This window comes from Syzygium oleosum, unplaced genomic scaffold, assembly GCF_021117445.2.
Source record: "Syzygium oleosum isolate NSW1041296 unplaced genomic scaffold, Sole_v2.1 Sole_v2.60, whole genome shotgun sequence".
NCBI lineage: Eukaryota > Viridiplantae > Streptophyta > Magnoliopsida > Myrtales > Myrtaceae > Syzygium > Syzygium oleosum.
The window spans coordinates 521,418-541,509 of record NW_026607544.1 but is presented as its reverse complement, the minus strand read 5'-3'; the positions used below and the strand labels follow the sequence as shown (position 1 = coordinate 541,509).

Below are 20,092 nucleotides of genomic sequence, written 5' to 3'. Positions count from 1 at the left end.
CGTCGTCTCTTCTTTCCCAGGCTCCGTCGTCCGCGAGCTTCAAGTCCGTCTTCGCGAGCTTCAAGTTCGATGTCCGTGACCTTCAAGTCCTTCTTCAGTGCCAATTTCCACTCTCGTGCACATTTTCATCTTCACTGCCGCTCAGCTGGAGGAATTTGGTACCACATGAGGCTACGAGGGTTGTATTCATTAACTCCATCAGTGGCGGGAGGCATGGGCCTGAACTCAAGCTCTGGAATCACCAGCTAACCGCTGAAGAACAGGCGCGAGTGGTGTGGCGGTTGGTGTTTAGTTGAATGTAATCGCGTGATTTATCTCTCTTTTCCAATTGTTTGACTATTGGAAAGCCCAGTCTAGTTATATGTTGCTATGCTTCTGTGTGGACTGCTCGATTGCGTGTAATCATGTGCCGGCGTGTTGTGCATCTGTTTGTTGGGGTATTACAAGAATTATGTGTATTTGGTGAGCTGAATTAATATTAGAAAGTTGCAAAATTTGGGAAACAGAGTTTATTACAGCTTTGATGGAGAACGGCGATGTGAATTTTCGGAGTTGACCATCTGAGGATCGAACCATTCCCATGAATGTTAATGCAGAGCGCACAAAAGCTTTCTACACGGGATGTTGAGCATGTTCTCATGAAGAGTTTGTCTGTAAGTATATATAACGGTCTCTTTAATGAGTTTCCAATGTCTCTTTATTGCCTGTGAGGAGCTCTCAATGATTGAAAATGAAGCAATCAATGCTTCTCTTCTCGGTTCTTCATACAGAATTAAATGGGATAACCAGGTTTGTTTATTTCATATATTGGGCAGTTGTATTTTCCATTGGTAATTTGAGGTCTGCTGCATATGGTTGAAGGGGCTAGAAGTTTGTGGGTTAGTTGCACGGAATGTGCCTAAAGTGACTGCTGTGAATTTGGTACCACACGAGGCTCCGATGGTTGCACTCATTAACTCCATCAGTGGCGGGAGGCATGGGCCTGAACTCAAGCTCGGGAATCACCAGCTAATCGCTGAAGAACAGGCGCGAGTGGTGTGGCGGTTGGTGTTTAGTTAAATGTAATTTGTGTGATTTATCTTTGCGTAGTTAAGCATGAGCTCGATCTCTAGCTTCATGTGGTAATGTAGCTGTATAAGGGTCTGCTTTCTTTTGCAATTGTTTGACTATTGGAAAGGCTAGTCTAGTTATGTTGCTATGCTTCTGTGTGGACTGCTCGATTGCGTGTAATCATGTGCCGGCGTGTTGTGCATCTGTTAGTTGGGGTGTTACAAGAATTATGTGTATTTGTGAGCTGAATTAATATTGGAAAGTTGCATAATTTGGGAAACAGAGTTTATTACAGCTTTGATGGACAACGGCGGTGTAAATTTTCGGAGCCGACCATCTAAGGATCGAACCATTCCCATGAATGTTGATGCAGAGCTCACAAAGCTTTCTACACAGGATGTTGAGCATCTTCTCCTGAAGAGTTTGTAAGTATATATAATGGTCTCTTTAATGAGTATCCACTGTCTTTTTATTACCTGTGAGGAGCTCTCAATGATTGAAAATGAAGCAAACAATGCTTCTCTTCTCGGTTCTTCATACAGAATTAAATGGGATAACCAGGTTTGTTGTTTTCATATTTTGTGCGGTTGCATTTTCCGTTGGTAATTTGAGGTCTGCTGCATATGGTTGGAGGGGCTAGAAGTTTGTGGGTTAGTTGCACGGAATGTGCCTAAAGTGACTGCTGTGAACATGCGCCCTATTAAGAGACTTAGCTAGTATTAATCAACCATAAATAGTATTATACAACAAGTGGTGGCCGATGCGAATCGGCATTTCTTTTTATTCTTTTAACGTTGATGCTAAGTTTCATTATTGGGGGTGGGTGTAAAAGATGATTACTTTGAGTTATTTATTCATGCTTGTAGACTGACCGCCACTATTTCTGGTGTAAGAATAGAAGAGCTTTGGATATGTGTCAGTATGCTGTTGCTCAAAATCTAGAGTACAATTTCCTTTTCTTGCATACGCCGTAATGGCAAATACATGGATGTTGTAATTGCTTGCACCTTCTCTGCTCTAGCATACGTAATGGAAAACCGATATTCAAGCATTTACCTTATTTTACAGTAGTCTAATCATTAGAATCTCAACTCAGGTTCATCTTGTGGAGGGCATAATCGATCAAGTTGAGGGGACAGTATACGTTTCATGGGTGCGGCCAAGAGTTTTGGGGATTCCACAGGTCAAATTACTGCATGACCGACTGGACAATTGGCTGGACAAAGTACACACGGCTTTGTTATCTGTTGAAGCAGAAACACCAGATCTTGTAGCTTAATGATTACTCCCACGTTCCCGTTCTCCGTTTTGCAACAATCTTCTGATTTGAACTGAAAGAAGAGAGCAAAATGAGCCACTTCGTTGCAAGGTGCTTGGTCAGGCAGTTGTGCATCTCAATTTACTTCCCTGATGCTTCATTGTTTTATGCGTAATTCTACTCCGGAATTAGTGAGCCTTATGTGGCTATATGAGAAATGAGAACCTTGTCAATGTTTGGCTAGCAATATACACACTATGAAGTAACTGTAATCAAGGTTCCGTAACATGACATAATCTGACCTCTTACATGCAAAACAGAGCCTAAGGTAAGTTTATCACTCTCATAATGATGAAAACTTAAAAACATAAAAAAAAAAACACCGAGGAACTTGCATCAATGGTAAGAATTTGCAAATCTAGGATGCTTTATTCAAAAGGATGCAATCTGTCACCTTATTGATGTCCAGAACATCTAGCTTGTCAGAAAGGGCCAAAACTTGCAAAGCGTTGAGTGTATACAGCAGATGCGGATCACGTCCCATATTTCCACCAAAGCTGCCTGCACAAGCAGCCCTAAGACGTGGTCATCATTGTAATAGATGGAATTTGTTAATCCAAGCTAAAATCTTAATCATACTGTCAAATAAGAAATATTCGATTGAATGTGGAGTGGAGGTTCTGTTAGTTGCGTGTTTTTCATGGGTAATCGCAAAAAAGAAGCCAAGACGTACAAACCAGACTCGTGCTGGTATTGCAGGATCCTTAAAGCAACTTCATTTGAATCCACAGTGTCAAGTTTTCCAAGAAGATCTAGAGTGGTAAATCCCCAATATGCTCCATTCAATCTCAAGTGCTTCATTACCACCGACTCAAAACTATCTTTTTTCTAAGTGCAAGTCAACCCCAAAAACTCAAATCAGTAAACTCCAACATGCTGAATAGCAGCAAATACAGATAAACCAAATCATTTTCAGTAACCGGCAGGAAGTGGACAAGAGAACAAGGAGAGAATTGTAAAATTTCATACCTACCTTTTCAACGGACAAAATGTACTCGACATGTTTATCGCCAGCGAGCTCCCCCATTTATCAATAAGGAACTACATATTTATCAACATGGAATTAAATCTTACACATGCCACCTAAGAACTCAGCAAGTCAAGTGCAAAAGCATGTGATTATGAAGTTTTTGTGAGGTCATCAAGGATCGTAATGATCCTATAAATTTAACATGCCCTAGTTTCATTTCAAAATTTTTGAATCAAATAAGTCCGCTTATCGATAATAAAACGATAAAGCAACGATCTCAATTGTAAATTGGTAATTTGTAAATCCAAGTACTAGCACTTACCAGTTATCAAGGATGATTATGCACGAAAGTGCGTAGTTAAATGCTTATGCACGAAAGTGACGCAATTGGATTTATGGTATGTTTAATTTTTTCTTTGATTATTCCAGTTAAATTTTTTTAAAATACTATTGCAAATTGCGTGTGTTATTTTATACCTAATACCCATGTTAAATGCAATTTGGGAAGACCTACTTAATTTTAATTTGGGTTACTTACTTTTTATAAATACTAATATTTTCCATAATATATTTTTCCTTATTTCAAGAGTTTAGGCAAGTAGTAAGAATCAAAGGTTTTTCCCCTTTCTGAAATTAAAAAAGTGGGTTTTCATAATTTTTTTTTTATCACAAATATGAATAGACATACTAAAACTTTCGGACCGGTCGGGGCCATTCGAGATTGACCATGTGGAGCCTGAATTTTGGGCCCGGCTTGAATAGAAATAAAAAAGGCCCGAAGACCGGGTTGACCATTTCGGGCAATTGAATTCAGGGTCGGGCCGGTCCGAATTTTCGGGCTTCCGATTACTTGTTTAGAAGTAGGGAAGTATGTGTTGGGCTCGTATCTAAGACATTACTTAGTCTTTTCATAAATAGTTGGGCTTGTACTTCGGTTGAGTCTACCCAAATTTCACCTGGTTGTGCAATGACGAGAGGGATAAAGCCATAGTGAGGCTGTGTTCGTTTGCGGAAAAATATTTTTTTGGAAAATATTTTCCGCGTTTTCCGGTGTTTGGGGGTGGACCCACCCCCAAATCCTTCATTGTTTTGAGGAAAATAATTTCCTCTTTTCACAAAGAGGAAATCATTTTCCCCCAAATTGAAGGCAAAATTGCCTATGGGAAGGAAAATATTTTCCGTGGGAGAGGAAGTTGATCGCTGGTCACCACTGTTGGCCGCCGGTCGCCGCCGCCCCCGCTGCCGCCGGCCGCCGCCCATGCACCGCCGCCGGATCGCCGTGGCCGACACGCCCGCCGCCCGCCGCCCCGCCGATCCCGGCCCCAGTGAAAGCTGCTTGCCCAGTGCTGCCCGCAGTCGCGTGGCCGTCGCCCGTCGGCCATGCCCCCGCCGCCAGCCGATCGCCGGCCGCCGACGGTAGGGGTGTCAACGGGTCGGGTCGGGTTTTCATGATACCCGACCCGACCCGAAACAATGAATATATGTGCTTGGCCCGACTCGAAACAAGACCCGAACATGATATAATCGCACAATCGGGTCGGGTTCGGGTCGGGTCGGGTTCGTGTTTAGAGGTTTAGTAATCATTATTGAAATGATACAAAAGATAGAACAGAAGGGGGCTAAGTACATTGATAAGGCTTCGTTGACAAAACAATAAGCCCAACAAGGGTGAGATGAGTCGGTACATTTATTGGCTTAACTAATAGGCAGAGAGCTCTCAAGCCTCAACCACACTTCCATAACAAAAGTTCAACTAACGCTCATAACGCAGAAGCAGCGATTCATGCTGCATTGACCTTCGGCTCCCATCCGGCGACCACATGCTCCTTCGCTGGCTTGGTCTTTACGAAGGACTCCCGAGCAAACAGCAGCTGCAAAAACAAAAGAAACACCAATTGTTTTTTAGAGTGTTTACATGAACCTGTCTATTTTCTACTCCAAGTAGCTGCATAAATAAGCTAGAGAAGCAACTGACAAGACCTGGACAACGATCGAGAAACAAACAACATCGTTTGGGAAAACACAAATGGAAGGTCTTAAACCCACCTCTCATATGCACAGACAGGGAAATTTCACAAATAGATGTCAATTTGGACTAGAAGCAAAGAAGAAATGTCGACTTTTAAAAAGAATGTACTTGTGTTCAATATGAAGAGATCATTATAATTTACTTCATCCTCATCATCAGGAGATTTTCCATACCCACCAAATATGAGCAGCCTTCTACACACAGGTGCTGCACTATGACCCTGCCTTGCCTCCGGTGCCTCTCCCCTTGTAATTGGTGATATCCATGTATGAGAAGCTATGTAACATATTCGTGAGCTACATTAAAAAGAGCCCAACTTCTGCTGTTGCAAGTATAATGAAAAGATGCACAGATTATTAGTCGACAAGACTGTATGGCCACCATGGGCGAAAGGAGAAGGTAAATGTGACTTACGAGTGTCTAGTATATGCAAATCCACGAGAGGGTTCGTCCATCCGTCCCACCAAACACAAACAAATTGTCACCAACATTAGTAAAACTATGGCCGTCCCTTGGAGCAGGTGGTGTGCCTTTTATTGTGGGTTGGCTCCATGTTTGCTCCACTGCGATTCAGAAAAAACTAATTATCAATTAAAAAGAGGAAAATCACAACATAAGGAGACAACCAATGGCAGATTCATATCAGCAACCATATTCCAGTAGTAGCATTGATCCAGCGAAACCCTAGACCAACGACACCCTAGACCAGCGCGAAGCGAAAGTACGGAAGAGAGGGAGATGGGGACCTTGACGGCGGAGAGGGAGCTCTCGCCGCAGCTATCGCGAAACCCACCACGGAATTCGCTTCACATCGAACAGCAAACCCGCACCCATCAGCGATAAACCCACAATTTGCTATCGGAAAAGCGAAACTTCGAAAGACCCACAATTCAGAATCCGCTATCTGACGTAGCGGTTGGCGACGCACGATGGACCCGCTTTCATTCACGAAATCGGGAGGGAGTTAGGGTTTGCGGGGGCTGACCTGGTTCGAGCTCGATGCCTGGGAGGGGATGATGATGACGGTGGATCGAGGGAGGTGGCGCAAGCCAGACTGGGGAGGAGACGAGATCCGCTAGAAAGAGAAAAGAGCTATGGAAGAAGATGATAGGTTTCGGGTGGGCTTGGCCCTTGAGAGCAAGAAGATCAAATGGTTCTTGTTTGTTTCCAGTGGGCTTGTTTCGGGCAGGCTCGGGTAGATCCAAAACAAGTTGAAGTCTTGTTTATATTATTACCTAAACAAGTTAAGGTCCAACCCGACCCAATATAAAAATTTCATGTTTGGGTCGGGTCGGGTCGGGTCGGGTCGGGTCGGGTCATGTTTGAGCGGGTACTTTTGACACCCCTAGCCGCCGGTCGCTGGTGAAAAATATTTTCCGAAACTTTTTCATATTAGTCACCGAACACCAGAAAATTATGTTTCGGGAAAACATTTTCCAGGAAAATGACTTCCGGGAAAATATTTTCCAAAAGGAGAATATTTTCCGCCAAACGAACGGATCCTAAATTCTTGAACTTTTTCGATTTGTGCAATATCGTCCCTAAAACTTTCTTTTGGTGCAATCATATCATTGATTTATCTGTTTCTTTGTTCATGTTAATCCTTCCGTCAAAAATTCGGATGGAAATGCTGAATTGGCCGCCCACGTTAGTGCCACACAAAGACTCTTTTCCTATCAAACGTTAACATGGGGAAAAAAAACAAGTAAACGGGGACATGCTCATGAAGAAAAATTTTAAAAATCACAAACCTAGAGAGAGAGAGAGAGAAGGGGGAGGGGAAGCTCAGCCTTGGTATAGGCAAGGTTGCGATCCTTGCCGCCGTGTGCCAGGGACCTTCTGGCGGCAGTGCACTTGACGGCAAGGGTTGCTTGCCTAGATCCAGGGCGATGGCAACACTTGGAATCTTCACCTGCTCCCTCTCTCCCGATCTCATCGATTTAACTCGATCATTATTGCAGTTGGAATCGACATTTGGGACATACTAATTCTGAGACTATTTTTCATCTGTAGGACTTAATTGGAAAGAGCATCAGAAGTGCGATCCCCCCTTCTCCGCCCGACTCTTTGGTTTTAAGAATGCTGAAACATTATGATAGGTACAGGGAAGCCCAATCTTCTAATTCTGGTTTTATTTTGGCAGGCCGAGCTCTCAAAGGGAAAGAACACAGTTCTGGTGTCCCAGTTATCACGCCCACAGTAAACGCCTGGGTAGCCAAGTGCGGAGCGGAATCCTCCCAAATGGAGAGATAGTTCGGGAGGTGAGGGATGCTGTATTTCGCGGCCCTCACCACTGGCGACCCAGCATTCGGTATACTTGGAAACTTTTATTTCTCCAGCCTCTCAAAAGAGGAAGAAAAAATGTCGCCGCCCAACAGGTTCAAGCTTGCTAAAAGAAGTTGAAGTCGGATGGGGCCATGTTTGGACGCAGACAGAGTTTAAGGCTCTAAAGGGGAAGTATCTCTCTTCTGTGGAGGAGATTGAAAAGATTCAAAATAAGGATATGCAATTTCTATCTTCTTGGATGTTTTATTAACCATTTCTCATGAGGGAAATATCAACGAATTAAAAGAATAGCATCTTGACATCACTCAGTTGCATTGGATGAACTAATGTTAGAGGTAAAACATAGGCAAAAGTACACCACAAGTGTCATAACTTGTCACGCCCCGAACCCCCGTCGAGCCCGCAACATCCCGTCTCCGGTCGAACAGAGTGCGACGTCCCAGGAACAACGTCGCCGACCCAACGATTCATCAGAGTTAACTCGCGGCGGAAGCAATCAAAAATCCCGGACATTAAAATTGGAGAACACCAGGAAGGAACAAATCGTCAAACCACCAAGCATATATTACACTTCCAAATATTTACATCATCCGCCAATACAAACCACAAAATAATTTATAAGCACACCGAACTATAAACTCCAAACCACCAAAATATCAAGATCAGCTCTCTAGGTCAGCACTATCCAAAAATGGGGCGCATCCTCCTCCCAGAACTATCCCCTACGCCCTCTCGAAGGCGTCCACTCTGACTCACTGTCCTCGGCATCACCACCTGAATCCTCCGCAGCTATATGCTCACCTGACGACTCCGAGTCGACCTCAATCTCGACATTCAGGCAGGGGCTCTGAAATGGTTTGGTTGAAACAACCATGAGATCACATCTCAATAAGTCACAACCTAAGCCCCACCTAGGCTATCACGTAATTCCAGACACATCCAAATGCGCAACCAAACAACCACACAACCAGCAATCAAACATTCACACATACCTGGACTCTCTGCATACGCACCATGCACGTTAGCCCACAATCCCAACATACAATTCTTGCACAAATGCCATCACACACTTTCCACATATCAATACACGCGCCAATCATACCACAGCAATACATCACAGCCGCGCGCGTGCCTCGATTATAAAGCAAAACCCACTTGGGCACGTCCCATACCATGCCTAGCAGATTTTACCCCATAATCGCGCACTGCATCACGCGATACAAACACACTCGCACACTAACTCACACCATGCATCACTTTCACAATCCTCACATGTCAAGCCAAATCCCGCTCGTTCTCAACCTTTCCACCACTACCGCGCCCGCGTAAAACGCATCAGGCCAACGGTCTTCTGACCTCGTCAGGCATCGACACCCCGTCGGGCCGGGCATCGTCACCTCGTCAGGGACGGCATCGTCCCGCGTAAACGAACACGCCTCAGGACGGAATCCTACACATACTTTCCTTCTACCGCGCCCGCGTAAAACGCATCGAGGCCAACGGTCTTCGACCCACGTCGGGCATCGTCACCCCGTCGGGCCGGGCATCGTCACCTCGTCGGGGGCGGCATCGTCCCGCGTAAACGAACACGCCTCGGGACGGACCTTACCCCGCGTAAACGAACACGCCTCAGGGTATCACTTTTCCCATCAATCCTACATTCCCGTACCTTCGTTCCACACTCTCTACACGTACCACACGGCCACACATACACACGGTCACACACACAAATTCACATATCGCACACACTATTCACAATTACCCATCCTCATCACGCGAACACCACACAAACACCCAAGCTTGGCATGCGAACTCAATGCGCAATCATGCCACCACACCTCACAGCCACACAATCACACATACGAGCTCATTCAAGCATCAAACTACCCATCAAAATGCCACGATAACACCGAATAATTCTCGAGAGAGAGAAAAATCGAGAATATGTAAAATCGGGTCCAAACTGGGCAGTTGCGCAGTGACAGAAATCCATTTGAAATAAATAGTAAACCAACTCCAAAATTATGAAATTTTAATATGTTGTACAAAACATCTCAATGAACATTTTCCGTGAAGAACTAGAAACCCAGTTCAAACCATAAACACCTCGTTTTGACACTCAAAGTCAGACGAAATCCGGTTCGCTCGGACAGCCCCTCAGGCCATCAAAATACAACTCATTCAGTATCCAAATCATTTTGGAAAGCCTTGAAATTTTTATATGTTATAGCCACAAATGTCCCCAACAATTTTGGTGAAGGAAGTATTTTGAAAATAGGCCTGGAAAAATTGTAAAAATTCGAACAGACCCGAAGGTCGGGTGAACAGTAAATCGGGCAGTTTTATTTCGGTCCAAAGATGGACTTCCGAATGGCATCAAATGATTTCCAAAAATTCCCAAATTAAATTATGTCATACTTAAAGATGTTGGAAGAAACTTTCATGAAGAAAATTTCCTCAAATTCGGCACCCAAAATTCTCTACAAAAATAGCAAACCGGGAAGGTACAGTAACCGCGAATCCGCGATTCACCCCGAACCTCACGGATTCAAACCCGAACCGATTCCTACCGAATTCCAACTGCCTAAACTCATTTCCCGACGTCTAATCCAACCCGCAACACCCGCTAACAGTCACGATCAGCCATCAACAACCACGATCAGCCACCAAAAACCATTATCGACACCTTAATCACCGTCTAAATCCTCTAAACCATACCCGAACGAGTCCGAAAATACCCGACGTCCTAAATAGGGATTAGATCGCGACTTGCCCAAACTCTAGGCTAACTCGGCTAGAGCGGGAAGGGGGAACGGCTGGCTGGCGGCTCACGGTGGCACACGGCGGCAGCGACGGTCTCCCGGCGGTGATCGGCGTCCACGCGGCCGAGAGAGGGGAAGGGGAAATCGGTATGGGGGAGAGGATGGGGAAGGAAACTGGTTCTGTGAGGGGGAGGGGCTGCCGTGGAGGGAGAGTGAGAGGAATGAGGAGAGAGAGAGAAGGTTTCTTGACTTAAATAATCAAATTTGACCAAACTTTCCAAATTCCAATTTTGCCCCTCCTTACTTGGCCAATATTCTCCTAAGCCAAAATATCCAAGGGCATTTTGGTCCAATATTTTGGGACTGATATTTATCCACAATTAATCCCCAAATTTAATTTCCAAAATTCGGAATACCCAAAAATAGGCCTAGGGGCAAAGTCGTAATTTTCCGGTCCCGGGGCGAAATTCCAATTTTCGCACATACGTGTTTCATATGTGCGTGGCCAACATAATATGGCGTCAGAATCGCGAAATTCACTTTCTAAGTCCTCGAAAATCGACTGCGAAGTTCCGGGAATAAAATAATATTATTTTTCCAATTTTTGTCGAAATTCCAATTTTTGGCCAAAACCACTCTAAATGTGCGTGGCCACCCCAAAATGACCTTGGCCGCGAAAAATAACCTCAAACGGCCTCCGAATCCAGCCTCGGTGCCCACATGGGCAAAACTGTAATTTCTGAGTTCTGGGTCGAAATTCCATTTTTCGACCGTACTTACCCCAAACATCATTGGCCACACTAAAATGACGTCATCCTCGTAAAAATAGTCGCGCACGACCTCGAAAATCGACATCCAAGTCCGGATCCAATTTCGCGATCAAAATCGCCCAATCTCAATTTTAGGGTCTCTTACTAACGGGCGGCTGTTTAGGGATTACGCGTATCGACCTAGGGTTATTCGAGTCATGGCGACCTCGATCGTCACCGAAGGTCGACTCATGATCGAGTTCTTAGGTCCACGTACATTTCCCTAGGTAGCCATTCCCTAAAGGTTAGTATCCCGAGAATGATCAGTTCCGGGCGAGACTTACTAAAATGAAATGAGAAATAACATCTATTTCATTGATTCCGGAAATAGGTCGAAATTCAGGATGTTACATAACTTGTGTACGGCGATCACTTTGATGGCATAACTTTTTTTCGGATCACTTTGGTGCAAAGTCAGAGGAAAATAGATCACTTTCGTGACTCCGGCCAAAATTCCGGCCAAAAAGCTGACCTGGCATTTATATTAAAAAAAAATGGTCTGACTTGTACACGTGAAAACTATGTGGCTTTTTTTTCGAATTTTTTAATTTTTAGAAAAATAATAATAATTAAAATAATTTTAAAAAAAAAGGTTGCAGCAGCGGCGAGGGAGCCGTCGCCGCTGCTGCCGCCAAGCCACCACCTCCGGGAAGGGCCGGTGGTGGTGGGCGCAGTGGTCGGCGAGGGCCGGATCTGGCGAGGCGGGACCTCGCCGTCGCGACCCAGATGACTGGACCTCTCCAGCGAGCCGTGTCAGCGCCACATCGGATTTTCGGCGAGCCACGTCAGCATTGGGACTAAAATGATCGTTTTTAAAAAAAGTTGGCACCAAAGTGATCCGAAAAAAAGTTATGGCACCAAAGTGATCGCCGTACACAAGTTATGGCATTTGTGGTGTACTTTTGCCGTAAAACATATATTATTCAAGGCCATTTCTCTGCAAATATGGTGCCCATGAAGGTCATTTCTCTGTTAATTTACCTCTCTCACTTATGTACCTAATCAACGATCTTGATCATTCGTACTTTCTTCTTTTGTTTTTGGGTAATAGCATGGGTGAATTTTTCCTTAGTACTCAATTTTGTCCAAGAAACTTTTGCATTTCAATTTAGTCCTTATACTTTTTAATTTGACTCAATAAATACTGAGGAAAATTGTTGATGTTGCAGTTAACACCATTAACTAGTCATTTAATATGTCGACCAGGACACCTATGTGGACATCGCAAATTATGCGTTCAGATATGAGGCCATGTTGTGTGACCCAGATCTGTGCTCGAGCACCACCATCAATTGAAGGTCGCGTGCAGGGGGAGAGAGAGAGAGAGAGAGAGAGAGAGAGAGAGAGGGGGGGCTTGATGAGGCTTGATGGAACGATGCCGATAGCAATGGCTAGGCGGAAGGGTTCGACATTGGGAGTGACGAAGGTGAGGCACGATGGGACCACACCAGGGATGACAAAATGCTCTCTGGTATAGTGTTGGCCAGCATTGCAGAGTGACCAATGATGGTGAGAATAGATGAACAGAGAAGAAGAAGAAAACAAGGAAAGAGAAAAGGAGAAAAGTTTTTTTCAAATAATAATCAAATTTAATCGAGTTGGTCACTCCACATCAATTATGCACGATTTCCCAGGTTCCGTCGTCCACGAGCTTCAAGTTTCATGTCCGTGACCTTCAAGTCCTTCTTCAGTGCCACTTTCCACTCTCGTGCACATTTTCATCTTCACTGCCGCTCAGCTGGAGGAATTTGGTGCTACATGAGGCTCCGATGGTTGCCCTCATTAACTCCATCAGTCGCAGGAGGCATGGGCCTGAACTCAAGCTCTGGAATCACCAGCTAATCGCTGAAGAACAGGCGCGAGTGGTGTGGCGGTTGGTGTTTAGTTGAATGTAATTTGTGTGATTTATCTTTGCGTAGTTAAGCATGAGCTCGAGCTCTAGCTTCATGTGGTAATGTAGCTGTATAAGGGGTCTGCTTTCTTTTGCAATTGTTTGACTATTGGAAAGCCTAGTCTAGTTATATGTTGCTATGCTCCGATTGCGTGTAATCATGTGCCGGCGTGTTGTGCATCTGTTAGTTGGAGTGTTACAAGAATTATGTGTATTTGTGAGCTGAATTAATATTAGGAAGTTGCATAATTTGGGAAACAGAGTTTATTACAGCTTTGATGGAGAACGGCGAAGTAAATTTTCGGAGTCGACCATCTGAGGATCGAGCCATTCCCATGAATGTTGATGCAGAGCGTACAAAGCTTTCTACACAAGATGTTGAGCATCTTCTCATGAAGAGTTTGTCTGTAAGTATATATAATGGTCTCTTTAATGAGTATCCACTGTCTCTTTATTGCCTGTGAGGAGCTCTCAATGATTGAAAATGAAGCAAACAATGCTTCTCTTTTCGGTCCTTCATACAGAATTAAATGGGATAACCAGGTTTGTCTTTTTCATATTTTGGGCAGTTGTATTTTCCATTGGGAATTTGAGGTCTGCTGCATATGGTTGAAGGGGCTAGAAGTTTGTGGGTTGGCTGCACGAAATGTGCCTGAAGTGACTGCTGTGAACTTGCGCCCTATTAAGAGACTTAGCTTGTATTAATCAACCATAAAGTATACAACAAGTGGTGGCCGATGCGAATCGGCATTTCTTTTTATTCTTTTAATGTTGATGCTAAGTTTCATTATTGGGGGGCGTGTAAAAGATGATTACTTTGAGTTATTTATTCACGCTTGTAGACTGACGTCCACTATTTCTGGTGTAAGAATAGAAGAGCTTCGGATATGCATCAGTGTGCTGTTGCTCAAAATCTAGAGTACAATTTCCTTGTTTTTTGCATACGCCGTAATGGCAAATACATGGATGTTGTAATTGCTTGCACCTTCTCTGCTCTAGCATACATAATGGAAAACCGATATTCTGTAGTCTAATCATTAGAATCTCAACTTAGGTTCATCTTAATGAGGGCATAATCGATCAAGTTGAGTGGACAGTATATATTTCATGGGTGCAGCCAAGAGCTTTGGGGATTCCACAGGTCAAATTACTGCGTGACCGACTGGACAATCGGGTGGACAAAGTACACACGGCTTTGTTTTATGTTGAAGCATCCGTTTTTGCAACGATCTTCTGATTTGAACTGAAAGAAGAGAGATAGATGAGACACTTTGTAGCAAGGTACTTGGTCAGGCAGTTGTGCATCTCAATTTACTTCCTTAGTGCCTCATTGTCTTATGCCTAATTCTCCTGTGACATCAGCAATTCCTTCCTACTTTCTCACGTCTAAGATGAGTCCTCTTACTACTGTGGCGACTCGGTTTTATCCTTTGGATGTGGTCATTGGAACACGTACTGATTTCTTTTGCTCAATTGTGTCCATTTCAATCCACCATCATGTGGATGGTGCCACATTTAATTGCCAAAAGCCCAGGTTTCCTTCTCACTCTAAAACGATATACAATACTGGTTAGATAGGACCTAGAGTGGAATTCTTCACCAACATAACTAGGAGAGTACCATGTATTTAAGCTGATACATGACTTACTAAGCACCAATCAGATATTTGAAACCAGCGAAAGAGCTCCAGCATAAGGTTATCTGACACGAGACCCTGCACCAGGAGTGCAACCAAACCCGCCATCCAAAGTTTTGCAACTCACTATATATCTGACAGCCTTATCCACATTTATCGAATCCAACCGTTTTAGTATCGCAAGACACCATATGGTTAAGAAACATCCTCAAGAAGCACAAAAATTGTAATTGATCAAAGACGAGGACAAGACACCAAGTATCGACTTCTCCCCACGTATACCAAGAGAAAGATCCATCTTCGTTTTGTAGTGCTCTGATGTCTGAATCATAGTTCAGTCACAACAATGTAGAACATTTGATACCAGAGATTATCCGATAGTAACAACTTCAATCTCCATAGAGTGAGCCCCCTCGTCAATGTTTGGCTAGCAATGTACACACCATAAAGTAACTGTAATCAAAATTCCATAACATGACATAATCTGACCTCTTCCATTCAAAACATGCGACCTACTAGGAGACTTAGCTATTAGTAATCAACCATAAATAGTTTCATACAACAAGTGGTGGCTGATGCAAATCAGCATTTCTTTTTATTCTTTTAATGTTGATGCTAAGTTTCATATTTGGGGGATGTAAAAGATGATTACTTTGAGTTATTCACACTTGTAGATTGACCGCCACTATTTCTAGTGTATGAATAGAAGAGCTTCGGACATGCATCGGAGTGCTGTTGCTAAAAAGTCTAAGGTAAAATTTCCTCTTTTGCATACCCCGTCATGCCAAATACTTGGAAAATTTGTGAGGTCATTGAGGATCGTAACGATCCTACAAATCCAACAAAAGATTGTGTTCAGACTTTGTTTCAAACAATCGCATGCATATTAACATTGAACAGAGGGAATGAAGCTCATCTCTATTTCGAATTGGAGAAGATGCATCCGTGCTCAAATTGCTTGATTTGCGTTCCCAATATCCGAATCAAGCATAAAACAATATCCTAGCATACAGTTCAAGAAAACAACGTCATTCAGTCAAACAAGCAAGTTCCATCGCAAGTAATTCGGCGAACACCCATCAGCAATTATGATTCGAAAACAAATACCGCATAACATTTCTGAAAATCTCAATTTGACCTTCTTTTCTCGCTGCCTGAGCATAAAACCGTACAGCTCCAATTAAAGACGATCTAATCAGCGAAAAAACAGTCACGATGCTCTTCGGTTTCACGGAAGAACAGAAGCTCGGGAAAGACATTGCCAGTCGGTCGATCGAAGATGAATTCGGGTGCAAATGAAGATGTGAGTTCGATTCAGAACAAAAAAAAAAACGCTCTTTGGTTACATGGAAGATGAGATTCTTCCACTCCCTCCAAACCACTGGCTTCCTTCGTTACAGGCTTTGATCTTCTGTGGAACGAAGGTCTTCAGTGTTCCCAGTGCCGCCGCCGCCGCCGCCGCCACCGCTTCCAAAGTCGAAGCCGATTGAGCGGGCTTCTATTGAAAAGTGCGGGCTTGGGCTCACGGTGGTGTCGTCGCTCCAAATTTTCGTCATTTTCCTCTATGAAGAAAATTCAAATTTTGTTATTTCTTTAATCTTTCAAGATTTTGATAAGGACGTAGGAGCCACATGGAGCCAACTTGGCATTTAACGGCCACATAAGCATTTTCTTTTGTTTTTTAATATAATGTCCAATGTGAACGAACAAACCATAGTTCCAGAATTTGATTGCAAAAAAAAAAAAAAATTCAAAGATGACCTTGCACAAACTGATAAAGGTTAGGGGTTTCCGGTATCATTATTCCATATCGAGATGATAACTTGCAAAAGAAAAGTGAGAAGTTTTTGGCATTTGACATCTAAACCGATAAAAGTTAGGGGTTTCCGGCATTGTTATTCCATATCGAGATGATAACTTGCAAAAGAAAAGTGAGAAGTTTTTGGCATTTGTCATCTAAACCGATAAAGCTCAGGGTTTCCAGTACCAATGTGAATAAACAAAACATAATTTACGGATTTGATCGCACAGATGAAAAGATTCAAAAATTACATTGCAAAAACCGATAAACTTTAAGGATTTCTGGTAGCTTTATTCCATGATAAGATGATAACTTGCAAAAGAAAAGTGGGAATTTTTTGGCATTTGTCATCTTAAACTTTAGCATCGCTAAGAAACACTTCTCTCGATGCCGAAGAGACGATTATATCTCACGTACATTGACGTCATTTTACTACGTGGAGGCCACAATCATTGGTCTGATTACATCAATAATACCAAGTTTAGGCAGAGCAATAATTAAAGACATGGTCGGACTTGAATATGGCATTATGATTAAAACACCGCTTTCGTCAGAATGGGACTTGGAATTAACCTAAATGCTAAATTAGTGGGACAAACGTGAAAGTTGACTTTGTGACTTTTGGTGGACAAACGTGATGATCAACACCAACAAATTTGTCGACCAAAAAAAAAAACACCGACTAATTTCAAGCTACTAACAAAATGGAAACTATTTGGGCAAAAAGATATCGCATATCTCTTTTCCATAAGATACCATATATATATATGTGTGTGTGTGTGTGTGTGTTTTTTTTTTTTTGTGTATATTGTCGATTCTCATATTTAAAAGGACTACAAGAGAAGGAAAAATAATGGGATGGTTAATCCTTGGGAAAATAACCCAATCAGCCCTAAACTTATTTTATGGTTGCCACTTTAGTCCTAAAATTTTCAATTTTACTAATTTAGTCCTAAATCTCTACGAAAAATTCTGATGTAGTCCTTCCAATAAATTTTTACTGGAAAATCACTACCGTGGTTGGAAGGACAATATTAGAATTTTATGTAAAGGTTTAAGATTAAATTGGCAAAATTGGAACGTTTATGACTGAATTAGCATCCGTACAAAAAGTTTAAGAGTGACTAGATAATTTTCCAGTTAATCCGATTTTTAATGCTTCCTACGTGGCTCAACTACATTTTTCATTATGTAGGAAGGATAACAAAAATCGTTCTCTAACTTTTTATTATGATTTATTCTGCGTCTTCTATTGTTTCGAGCATGCATTTTGCGCCTTCATTTCGAAAAAAGGTCTAAATTTTACAACTTCGAGTCTAACAAACTATGGAAATAAGATTGTGCAAAGTGTAGATTTTTTTGAAACCTCTTGTTGCGAAGTGTGGATAGATTTCTGTGAAATTAGTATTTGAGGTGAAAATGGAAGATTGGTTTTTGTAATCTGCAAGAAAACGTTTCTGCTAGTTTTCATAAGGGAGATTGAAACAAATTAACAGAATAGCGACTTGACATCACTCAGTTGCATTGGATGATCTAATGTACAGGTAAAACATACATTATTCACTTCCATTTCTCTGCAAATATGATTCCCAGATAGGACTTCTCTCTGTTAAATAAGCTTTCTGACTTATGCACCCGATTGAACAATCTTGATGATTCCTATCTTCTTTTGCTTTTGGGTAACAGTATGGGTGATATATGAACTTTTCCCTGTTTTTCAATTTTGTCCCGAAAACATTTGGCAATTCAATAGTACTTGTATTTTTTAATTTGACTCAATATTATCATTCCGTTAACTAGACTAACAAAAATTACTGATGTGGCAGCTAATATTATTAACTAGCCATTTAATATATCGACAAGGACGCTTACATGGACACCATTAACTAGCTGTTAAATTTAGACTGGATATGAGGCTAGGTCGTGCTACCCAGATGTGAACTCGAGCACCTCCACCAATGGAGGTCACGTGCCTAGTATCAACCTCCATTGGAGGTCGAGAGAGAGAGAGATATGAAAAGCACAAAGCTAATACTCCTCCATCCCACAATCCAAAAGCAATCATCTTCAAACACCAATCGCTTGTGGCTCATCTTCATCATCACCTTCTTCACCACCGCCTTCACTCTAACCCTAATCACCACCGCCGCCACAAGCACTGCCACGGGCTCCACCGCCTCTTCAGTCCAGCTTCGACTTTCCATATCCGACGCCCTCCTCCACTACGCCACCACTACCAACTCCACCTGCATGACGTCCACCGAGCTCGCCACTGTAACCGTCGCAGTTGCCCGCTGTGCCGCTGCTGCATCCCGCTGTAACCTCCTCGTTTTCGGCCTTACCCACGAGGCCCTCTTGTACACAGCCCTCAACTTCAACGGCCGCACCGTCATCCTTGATGAGGACGAGCACCTTGTCTCGAGGTTTGAGCAGCAACACCCGGGAATCGAGGCCTACGACGTGAAAGTACGAGGTGCACTAACTTCGTTCTCACAGGAAGTTTAAGGTTGAAATTCCAAGGGAAAGTAGTGCAATTTTTCATGAAATTCAGATTTATATTGCATATTATTTTGGCATCTAATTTAGATGCATGCATATAAATTATAGTTCATATTTATTTTGGCACTTAGTTAACTTTTTGTTTAATTTCGCTTCACTATAAAAAAAATATAAATAAAGAAGGGGAAAAGGCGAAAAAGAAAATAACAAATAAATAATAGGTTGCATGCTTAAAGGAGTTGATACCACTCTCCTCACTCTAACATGGTGCGAACAGAGATGCCAATGAGGTCTATGTCGCGCGGTTAGTTTTGATGTGGACAATTTTTTCATTTTTCTTTTAATTTTGCAAAATTTGTTGGTATTTTTTGTTTTGTTTTCTCTTTTTTTTTTCTTTTTTTTTATTTTCTTCTTTTTCAACTATGTACCGATGAGGGCCGCAATGCCCATGCCTGAATTGTAGACGATGGTTTCAACTAAAATCATTTGGCTAAGTCTTTGATTTTGTTTCAAGGAGTTGGGAATTGCTCAATTGAATCATGGGTTGATACCATCTCCTTACTCTAAACATGGTACGAACAGAGACGCCCTATAGTTGTCGTCGAAACCTCCTCTATGTAACTTTTCTCTTATTCGAGTGATGAAATGAAGCAAGTTCTGATATCAACTCAAATCGGATGGTAGAAAGAGGAGAGAGAACTAGCAATGTTTGACCGGGAGTCGTTAATTAGGATCTTTCATATGAACATAAAATTAATAACTCACAAAAAGGGGTAGGGGTTTGGTGGTGCGGTTTAATAATTAGAAATTTTTCTAGGTAACATTTCAGAGTGGGCCATCCCTTTGATATGTGAATATGAAATGGTTGAAAGTCGTCGAATGCGGCCACGTCAAGACGTCTTGAGGGAAATAATGGAGTATTTTAGCCATAAAAAAAAGAGGAAATAAAGGAAAAGTCACAGGAAAACCAATCAAATGTATACAATCTAATGGTTGAAACAGAAATTGTAATATTTTATGACCAAGACCATAAAATCAAAT

General features: G+C 42.5%; 2 protein-coding genes and 2 long non-coding RNA genes across 7 annotated transcripts; 3 read left to right on the top strand and 1 right to left on the bottom strand.

Moving 5' to 3' along the window:
- Positions 1-321: 321 nt before the first annotated feature.
- Positions 322-2,400, top strand: LOC130137090 (uncharacterized). Its single transcript, XR_008815742.1, has 2 exons — positions 322-653; positions 2,147-2,400. It is a non-coding gene; the product is annotated as an uncharacterized LOC130137090 (long non-coding RNA).
- On the bottom strand, positions 1,978-7,418 carry LOC130137086 (geranylgeranyl transferase type-2 subunit beta 1-like). 4 transcript variants are annotated; one of them, XM_056307828.1, is made up of 4 exons: positions 3,342-4,311; positions 3,046-3,196; positions 2,763-2,869; positions 1,978-2,514 (listed from the first exon to the last, which is right to left on the bottom strand). In XM_056307828.1, the coding sequence occupies exons 1-4, from the start codon at positions 3,393-3,395 to the stop codon at positions 2,497-2,499; spliced, it is 330 nt and encodes a 109-aa protein (XP_056163803.1). In that variant the 5' UTR covers positions 3,396-4,311; the 3' UTR covers positions 1,978-2,496. The 4 variants fall into 4 exon arrangements, 2 of the variants coding, with proteins under 2 accessions (XP_056163803.1, XP_056163802.1); XM_056307827.1 differs by having other exon boundaries at positions 1,978-2,381; positions 3,342-3,410; XR_008815737.1 differs by lacking the exons at positions 3,046-3,196; positions 3,342-4,311 and adding an exon at positions 7,384-7,418 and having other exon boundaries at positions 2,763-2,865.
- A 5,862-nt stretch (positions 7,419-13,280) lies between these two features.
- LOC130137088 (uncharacterized) lies at positions 13,281-14,588 on the top strand. Its single transcript, XR_008815740.1, has 2 exons — positions 13,281-13,522; positions 14,170-14,588. It is a non-coding gene; the product is annotated as an uncharacterized LOC130137088 (long non-coding RNA).
- Positions 14,589-18,565: 3,977 nt separating this feature from the next.
- LOC130137078 (protein IRX15-LIKE-like) lies at positions 18,566-19,057 on the top strand. The gene has a single exon (XM_056307810.1). It carries the CDS (start codon positions 18,566-18,568, stop codon positions 19,055-19,057), a length of 492 nt encoding a protein of 163 aa, XP_056163785.1.
- The last annotated feature ends 1,035 nt before the right edge of the window (positions 19,058-20,092 follow it).